Source organism: Suricata suricatta, chromosome 14 (assembly GCF_006229205.1).
Source record: "Suricata suricatta isolate VVHF042 chromosome 14, meerkat_22Aug2017_6uvM2_HiC, whole genome shotgun sequence".
Lineage (NCBI taxonomy): Eukaryota > Metazoa > Chordata > Mammalia > Carnivora > Herpestidae > Suricata > Suricata suricatta.
The window spans coordinates 4,311,847-4,321,350 of NC_043713.1; the positions used below are offsets into that span (position 1 = coordinate 4,311,847).

The window sequence follows — 9,504 nt, forward strand, 5'->3', positions numbered from 1 at the left end:
TGAGTCACACGCCTCAGGGAATCTGCACAGAATCCGCACCCTGTGTCTCCCACGCGGAGAAAGATGAGCGTGTGGACTACGCAGAGGCTCTGGGAGGGAAATGGACCCGAGCTGTGACCCTGGGACACGGCACACACGTGTATTTGCACGTGCTGATGTCGGGATCGACACATACGGGGAACGGAGTTTTACCATCTCGGTCACAACTGCACTTCCCTGAGGCTGAAAACGTGACTCCCAGCCGGGTATTCTATTTATAGATGAACTTACAGGCCTCCGAAAGAACACAGATTTCTGGGAGGTAAATTTATAGACTATTGCCGCCCCGCCCCCAGAAAACCACAATGTTAACAGTGCTCGCTGCTACTGTTTCCTCCATTTTCCCTGCTGTGCACTGAGCTTCTGGTACTTCACAAAATAACACTTCACTAAAAGCTCTCTAGCAGAGTAACCCTTTACTCCTCCAGAACAGGCTCCTAACCACAAAGATGGGATTCAAAAAATAAAAGATTTGCATCGGCCCAAACCTAGGTCATGGCTGGATCCCCACCATGGCTGTAGGGACACAGTCCGTGTCCCCAGCAAGGCTTGGGGTAGAGAGGCGACAAGGAGAACCTCTCAGTTTATTATGGTCACAAAAAATAACACATATTAAGTGCCGGCTGTGTGCCAGCCCCAGGCTGAGGACGTACTAATGGCTGTATTATATACATAAGTCGCTGCATTAGTCCTGTTCCCAGGTCAGGCCTCTGGCCCCAACGCCCTGAATGCCGGCCTGGATCAGGGCACCTGGAAGCCCATCTTCTCTAGTTTTGTGGCCACAAACCTCTGTGGTGCCGAGCCCTGTGCTATTATCCGGGGTTGACACATTTTCCAGGTCTGTTTCGGCGTCATTTCACGGTTGTCTTCAACACAAGGGGCTCCTTGCCCACCTTCCTGCGATTCTCCACCCCTCCTGTAGTGGGTGCTGTGCTGAGCCACCCCTCCTCCCCTCATGACTGGGGCCCCTGGTCCCCCAGCCGGGCTCCGCACTAGGCGTCCCTTCATCTGAGGAGCACCTTCTCACCAGGGGTGGCCCCGATGCCTGGCTGGGGCTCAAGTAAAAGGCGCAGCCCCCACACCTGAGGATGGAAGGACCGTGACGGGTCAGCCCAGTCCCAGGGCTCCCCGGGGAGTAGGCTGCGGCCCCTCCCGCGGGTGTGTGACACGTGTCCCTGTGGGTCATCCTGCCTCCTGCACCGTCACAGATGTGTTCTCTCCCATACAAGCCTCCTGTATGCAAGTCCCACCTACAGCGCGTGCTACCAGGAGCGGTCCCAGGGGCCACTGGCCACATCGAGGCCCCTGTCCCTGGTGGCAGAGCACTGACCGGCCCTGCACACGCTGCTGGTGTGCTTGCCGCAGGCCTTCCCAATGGTGACCCGGGACGCGGTCCTGGTAGAAGAGAATGCACTGGTTGGTGTCACGTTTTGGGAACAAGCAATCTTACGAACTCGGACTGGATGGCTGTGGTCGGGGGAGCACCACTGCACTGGATGAAGAGAGATGCCGAGAATACCTAGTTACGGATGCAGGCAAACGGAGTGCCCAACAGGCAGAAGCCTCCTGGAGACAAGATGTGCTCCTCTGTTGTACCCAGAGGGTGGAAATGCTGGGAGTCAGGCCCAGGGCATAAAGGGCAGCAGAGAGGCTGGAATCTCAACCCGGCAGGTCTCCCAAGCCAAGTCCCAGGTCCTGACGTGGGAGGAAACGGGGGCTGAGGCTTGGCGTGGGGATATCGAGGCCGATGCACTAAAAAATCCTGCCTCCTCAGATTCTCCTGAACCCGCTGGGCTTGAGGCAGCACTCTTCCTCCTCCTCAAAGAGGAGGCGGGGACTTCCATTTAGCAAGACATGTGCTCTGGCCAGGTCACAACATTCCTGGGAGGAAGGCGGAAGGGAGCATGCCCAGGAGGACCTGGAGGCCCTACCAGCAGGTGCTGGGAGAGCACATATTCGACGGGGGCCTAAGGTCGGAATGAAGGGACACAGAACACGAACCAGCGAGTGAGAGCGATCAATATGGGAGCATTCTCCTGTGGTCACGAATTGACCAGTTTGGCAAGCACCCCGGAAGCTGGTGCACTGCTAGGTTCTACGCTCCTGGACCCATGGGGAAAGGATGGTCCACATTAAGTGTAGGGAGAGTGAGAATTCCCGTGGCAAACTGTGGAGGCAAGGGTGAAAAGGCCCAGAGAATGGAAGTGCCAGGACGGGGAAAGGCCGGAACCCACCAGCTGACTGTCCTGTGGGAGGACCTGGGGACAAGGAACAGAGTCGGTCATGACATCTGAACCATCAGAAGCCAGGCGGGTGCCACCACCATAATGAATGGCAAGGGTGGGGTGGCAGCCAGGGGTGTCTGACCTCACGATGACACTACGATGTGGTGTTCCCAAGGGCAAGCGTGATGGGCAGCTGACAAGGACATCCATCAATCTGGACAATCCTAAGAATCAATTCTGGGTGACCAGGAGGCTGCAGGCAGATGCCCCAATGCAAAGTCGTGAAGAGACTGGCCCAGCTTCTGGACCTGAATGCCGGGAGCCTACCCAGACCCCACTAGGAGGGACCTGACCACACACATAGATTCCCTGGTCCTTCGGCAAAGAGGCCCACAGTCATTACCTTGGTTAGCATACACTGGAGGAAGGGGAACACCCAAACATTTCAGGGTCTGTTGGACAGAGTCTGAGATGACAGTGACACCCCTGGACCCAAAGTCACATGGCCCCTCTTTTAGGCTCATATCGTGGCCGTGTAATAAAGAGTCTGACTTGTAAGAGGCTCACAGCTGGGTCCACGGGTTTGCTTGGGGTTCATTTATTTATTTCCAATGTGTAAGTTCAAAGGATATACTCGTAATTGACAACAGTTCCTGTGTTAGTTCCTTTGGGGGTTGAAAGCTACCGTAATGGGAAAAGCTGAATGGAAGCCTCTGAAGCTGCACCCCCACTTGACCAAGACAGTAAATCAAAAGCAGTATGACATCGATGGCGGAGCAGCAAGACAGTGCTACCTCCGGAAGGGCCAAAGATATGAACGAGGGGTCCCCAGCATATTCCCATGTAACTCACCAGTCTGCGCCTTATAAAAACCAGGCAGAACCCGGAGTAGGACAGGGATCCACTGGAAATTCAGCCATGTAGTCCTCCAATACAGATGCCACATATGGTGACTTTACAAGAGCACATTAACAGACTCAAGGCTTTGGCCACTGATCTGGAGACGGCCTTCTTTTCCAACTCCACGGATAAGGAGCAGCGGTAGCGGCTTGCAGGAACACGAAACAGACAGCAGTGTACACGTACCGCCTTGCCCAGGACTTGTAAGGTCTCGAACCCTGTTACAATGTAGTTTTACGGGACCTGGGCCTTCTGGGTTTTGGCTGGCCTGTACAGTAACCACACACCACAGGTGGCTATTTGAGTTTAGCTTTAAAATCAAGTTAAAACTAAATAAACATTCAGTTCTTTACTCACACTAGCAACATTTTACGTGCTGAAGAGCCACATGTGGATCGTGACCACCACACTGACCACACACAGTGTGTGAAGTTCTATTTGGACAACGCTGTCATGGGCACTCTGCCAAACATCACAATTATCCATTCTATTTATGCCCTCATAATAGAGACAGAAGTAAGCAGGGGGCCATGTGTCAGGAAGCTTGGTAAACACATGTACTCCAAGTGTGGAGGGGTGAGCCTCAAAAATAGATCCAAGGCTCACCGACCACACAAGCCAAACTCTTAGGGGTCCGCTGTCTGGGGCATGTGGAGACACCCCATCCCAAACAAACTACCGTGTCCCCTATGTCCTACCACAACACAAAGTGTGATAGGCCCCTTTGGACTCCAGAGGCAGCATATTCGGCATCTGGGAATACTGCTCCCCCTCACTCACTGAGTCATCAGGAAGGCTGTCACCTCTGAATGCGGTCCACACCAGGACAGGACTCTGCAGCAGGACCCAACTGCTGTGTCAGCAGCACTGTCTCTGGAGCCAGGCGGCCTGACACGGGCTGCCGGACAGTTCTGTGCGTCTGCTCTCCGCGTAGGGGCTGCTGGCTCGTGCTCAACTTTTAATCACCCCTCACGCCCCTGTTCAGGCTAGCACGAAGGAATGATGACCCGTTCTGCATATTCAGCAGACCGCAAAACAACGGACAGGACACAGTTCAGTTTGTTAATGTTGCTAAAAAGTAGATGCATCGAAATGACATAAATATCAACAGTCATGTTTGCACGGTATGACCATGGGCATCTGAATTGTTTGCTTCCTTTCTACTAATTTTTTCTACAAATTACTTGTAAAATGAAGAAATAAAAATTAAATTCACTACTTCATCTGTGAAGACAACTCTGACTTTCCCCGACAGAATTACATTTCGCCTTTCCTATTATATACATTCTATTACTTCCTGTGTCACCTGAGGTAAACGATGTCCTGAACGTCTTCAACTTTATAGTATAAAGAGTCTAACTCAGTATCTGGGCACAGCAGTCATTCAAGAGCAGCGCTGAGTTGACCTACATGAGCTGAGCCCTACGGATTATGACTCATAGTAGCTCTTCTATTTATTCCACTCAATTACTCTGTATCTATTATATACGCTCAGGTGCTCACTTTGTAGCACAATTACTATTTTCACTGTCTGCTTCTATCTATTCTTGTCCTCATTAAGCGCTAACCTTTGTGTACAGGAGTTCCGTGGCACACCCATTAGCATCCACTCAAGTGTTAAGCATGGAAAATGGAAGGTCAAGAAATACTTGTGAATGGCGTTTCTAAAGAGCACTGACCTGTTTTTACACACTTAAGATCAGGAAAATTTGGTTTTAACTTTCAGTCGTGAAATCGAGGAAGTGTGGCTCTACTACATAAAGAGCTAATGTCTGTCGGAGGAAGTGAATAGGAAACTCAAACGAGATGACCTCTGTGAAATCTACTTACTCACACCAAACAATGGTTAGGTTTTAGAGCTCCACGCTAAAAGTTGAAAGTTTTTAGACATAATTCAATAAAGTTATGTCAAAATCAACTTGCAAATCTGAGTTCAAGTCTGGGAAGAAAGTTGTAGACCTACATTCTCAAATGCTCAGCTGTGTTGAACGGCTCTACCCTTTAATTCCTGTGAACGGTTCTTCTATCTTTGGCACCGAATTAGTGTAAAAAGACACTGGGAGCTCTCGGCTCGTTTGTTGAAAGACCGACCGTTCCTGTTACCTTTCTGTGACGTTGAGAGGCCGGTCTCCCCTTTGTCACGGTGCACAGACACCTGCTTGCTGCGGTCCTCTTCTGCTCTCTGGGGGCTCTGCCCCTGCGTCCAGATGGTTTTCTGGGTGACGCCAGGGACACACTTAGGGCGAACCGTTTTCTTTGGGTCTCGCAGACCCCAGCTCAAAGTGGGCGCAGTCTTCAAGCAAGCTTTGTTGAGCACCAAGGGTGGCAGAAAGAGCCGCTTCCCGGAGGACCTGCGCAGCTTCTCCGCACACTGTACAGCTCGTAAGAAAGTACAAATCATGTTCACGAAAAACTGGTCAGCGTTGGAAAGGTGACAACTATGACCAGCAAAGCTTCACGACCCAATACACACCCCGCCGGAGTGTACTCAGGTCTACACATTCACACCGGTAATTCTGCACAGCGTGTTCGGCAAAAACGTTAGCTCCCAAAATAAGTTGCGTCCACCTCCTCTTCTCTTCCGTGCTCTTTTTACTGGAATTAAAGTACTTTAATTACCTTCCGTACTAACATTCACACTCCACCCGCCATGCCTTTGCAAAGTAAGTTGGGAAACCTCGAGGAGTCCTGGGAATAGTAGTTCGAGGACCTCACTCCTCACCGAGTTACGGCAGTGGGAAAGGCGCCAAGACTACATTTCCCACAATGCAAGCCGGCCAGAGCCAGCCCTTTCACCACCTCCCAGAGTTCTCTGCGCATGCGCTGCTTGTATTTGGCAAGGTGCGGGTGGGCGGGGCGTTCGAAGTGCCAAGAAACAAATGAGCGATTACAAACTTGGCGTTCTTGCAACTCTCTAGAGGGAACTGTGTAAACTGGGAAATTCTCAGTCTGACCGTGGCTTTGTCATCCCTTATGGGCAAATGATGTAGCCTTTGCGTTTCAGTTTTTCTCCAAGGAAACCAGACGGCAAGCAACACAAATTTCCCGATTCAGCAGGTGGGGAGGACCGACAGGTCGCTGCACTGCCCAACGCCAGTGTCCGAAACTTAGCGGCCCGCTTGCCGCGCGGCGTCCTCACCATCAGGCGGTCGGGTGCCCGAAAGGCCAGGGTCCCAGAAGTTTCTAGAACGGCTCTGGGAGCCGGCGGAAAGGCGGTGACGCCGGCTGTCCCTGCGCACGCGCGCCGGAGAGCGTGCCGGCGTCGAGTGGGCGTGGCGCAGGGCGGTGATCTCCTCCCTCCAGCCGCCGCTCCGCTTCGGGCGTGTCCTTCGGGTCTCCATGGCGACAGGACGCGGCCGGCTCCTGCAGCAGCACTGGCGCGGCCTCCAGGCGCTGAGTTTGGCGCCTGGCGGCATTGGCAGGGCCGCCGGGCACACCTGGTTCAGGTGACTCTCGCGGCGCTGTGGGTCGGGTCACCGCTCTGCCACCCTTCCCCCTTGTTTTCATTCGTTGGGCTCCCGCGCGCGGCTCTTTTTAGTGCAGGAAAGGTCTGAAGACCCAAGAAGAAATCTCTTCAACTTGGAAACCTGGGGTTACCCCAAGTCCTGGCACAAGTAGACTAGCTTCCCCCCGGAGACGGCATTCCTCCTTCCCTGAATTCTAGGCGGTGTGGGGAATAGGGAACCCTTGCGCAGCGCTTGGCGTGGATGCGTTACACCTGGGTCTGCGCGTCACGGGTCTGCACCTGCGGGCCGCCCGGATGGCGGCCCTCCAGAACGCCCTCCGAAGTCGCTCGCAACTTCTCTGGCCGGAAGTCCACCTTTCGTCCTTTTTGGGAGTTTGTAAGTTAGGGACGTAGAGTCTACTCAGCAAAACGCTGCCGATTTTCTGTCCCGCTCCCAGTTCGTGAATGGAGGACACACCCACTGAGCAGATAGTTCTGGCGGGCGGGTTGGTCTGGTGGTATCTTTTCCTGGGGCAGAAATGTCTGTGTTGACTTCAAAGCCACATCTCCGTTTCTAAGCAAACCCTGAAGGGATGCCTGTAGACAGACACCCCTTGGTGCTCAGCTCCTAATCCCCTTTTTTTCCTAAGGGCTGGGCTTGTGCTACTCTTGTTCCAGTGTCTGGAGATCCGTCTCTCCTCCATGTCTCTTGGGTACCCTTCCCAAGGGTGGTCTTCTTCCACGGTGACAGAAGGCAGGGGAAGGGGCAGGAGGACGCAGGGGACTGGAGCTTTAACTTAACTCTCAGGGCAGTAGTTCACTTCACAGTGAATGATCCAGCGTTAGAGGTTCCAACGTATTACCAGGCACCTTACTAGTTCCTTCGCATTTTACAGCGAGTGGTTCCTAGCTTTGTGCCCGTCATTTGTTAGTTTGCAGGTGGAGGGACCATACAAAGAATTCTCATTCTTGAGAATTCTTTTTGCTTGCAAGTCTTCCTGATCTGTAATATAGAGAAATTTGTGCATATTATGCTCCTAATAAACCAAATGTCTGTGTTTAAGCATAAAAATAATTCTGTTCCTTAACAGTTCAACTTAAGTTACTTTTTGTTTTCCTGAATCTCCAGGCCCATGTCCCATTTTCCTCCTAGGGTCCATTACCCACTCACCTTGCTTTCAAAAGTGGTGCTCTGAATCTTAGTGTTACGGTAATAGTTGGTTCCTGAGAATAGCTGGATGCCACAAGCCTCCTGACAAGTAAAATGGTGACAGTGCCTTCAAAGCTTCTGTGCTGCAGGAGAGGAAAACTGGCGTTCAAGTAGGAAGCTTGAACTTTAAATCAATTTGCCTCTATGGCTAAACTTAGTCTTTATATATTCAGCTCTGTTAGTGGGAAGCAGAATGATTTTTATGTGATGAATCTTCTATTGCTTTGTAAGTTGAGCGAACTTCCTGGTGAAGTGATGTAATTAGAGTCCCTGGCACGGGAGCCTGCCTGTCAACCTGTAATTTGGGGAGGTTCACATTCTTTATGGAAAAGAAAAATCAGCTAAGAACGATTGTGGATGGTCTAAGTGCATGGTTATTTTTATTGTATCAATGCAGAAAAATTAGATTTTATAAGAAATCAGTGGTTCCCTTTTGAAAGAGTTTTTTTAAAAAAAAAAAACGTTTATTTTTGAGGCTGGGAGGGGCAGAGAGGGAGAGAGAGAACCCCAAGCAGGCTCTGCCCTGTCAGCGTGGAGCCCGATGTGGGGGCTGCATCTCACGAACCGCAAGATCATGACCTGAGCTGAAATCAAGAGTCCCACGCTTAATTAACTGAGCCCCCAGGTGCCCTTCAGTGGTTCTCTTTTTAACACAAAATGTGAACATATATAAGTGTCATAAACTGTAAGAAATGTAGCATAAAGCATATTAGGTTCTATTTGCTCTATTATATATTTTTTGGTTTATCCAATATCAAAAATCAGGCTCAGAGGTTAATATTCTTTCTCTTTTTTCTTAGAGGGTTAATTTTTCCAATCTATTACTTGAAAACTTTTTTAAACTAAATGTCATCTTACTAATTATGTCAACTAAGTGTGCACTTAATTTTGTAGACCTATAGATCTACCTGAGGACATGCATGGAACTTACTGATTTGTTAACTGTGTGGCCCTTAAAAATGTGCAGTTGGTTTATTTTTTGGAGAAATGGAGATGTACCTTCAATAATACCAAAAGCCATACTGATAAGATGTAGAATGTAATCGGGTAGGATGAGCTTTGAAGGGGCAGTCAGGGGATGCGGGCGTTTGGGACCTTAAATGAGTCACCGTGATTGCCTCCTTAGAACCATGGCCTTCTGACTTGTGAAACAGGGACTCATGAGATCTAGTTTAATTGTGGAAAAGCCAAACAGCGGCAGACAGGCTGCACTTCTCAGATGGCTTGCCGGTGGGCAGGGAATGCCTGGGGACGTCCTTCTGACATGTAAAATGAGTGCAGTGGCTTTGGGGAGAACGTTAAGTAATTCAACCGGTAAGTACTATAATGCCTTTGTATAATTAGACCACCACAGATAAGTTGTTCAGGAGAATTCGACATTTGCATTATTTAAAAAAACCTTTTTTTTTTTTTAGTGTTTACTTTTGAGAGAGAGAGATCCACAGAGTGTGAGTGGGAGGAGGGTCACAGAGAGAGGGAAACACAGAATCTGAAGCAGGCTCCAGGCCCTGAGCTGTCATCACAGAACCTGATGCGGGGCTTGAACCCACGAACTGTGAGATCATGACCTGAGCTGAAGTCAGATGCTTAACCGACTGAGCCACCCAGGCGCCCCTGCATTATTTTTTAATATCAAATAAGAGACAAGAGAACTCATGAGCTTTCTGTAGGCTGTGCCCCCCCCC

At 50.5% G+C, this 9,504-nt stretch overlaps 2 protein-coding genes across 3 annotated transcripts in view; one reads left to right on the top strand and one right to left on the bottom strand.

Annotated features, from left to right (window-relative positions):
* TIMM21 (translocase of inner mitochondrial membrane 21) overlaps positions 1-6,187 on the bottom strand; it is a 9,279-nt gene extending 3,092 nt beyond the window's left edge. The window contains exon 1 of the mRNA XM_029922424.1: positions 5,268-6,187. Coding sequence (XP_029778284.1) covers positions 5,268-5,565 — 298 coding nt within the window. The 5' untranslated portion in view covers positions 5,566-6,187. The remainder of the gene's footprint in view (positions 1-5,267) is intronic.
* Positions 6,188-6,457: 270 nt separating this feature from the next.
* Positions 6,458-9,504, top strand: part of FBXO15 (F-box protein 15) — a 42,362-nt gene continuing 39,315 nt past the window's right edge. For both annotated transcript variants that reach the window (XM_029922212.1, XM_029922213.1), the window contains exon 1: positions 6,458-6,610. In XM_029922212.1, coding sequence (XP_029778072.1) covers positions 6,504-6,610 — 107 coding nt within the window. In that variant the 5' untranslated portion in view covers positions 6,458-6,503. The remainder of the gene's footprint in view (positions 6,611-9,504) is intronic.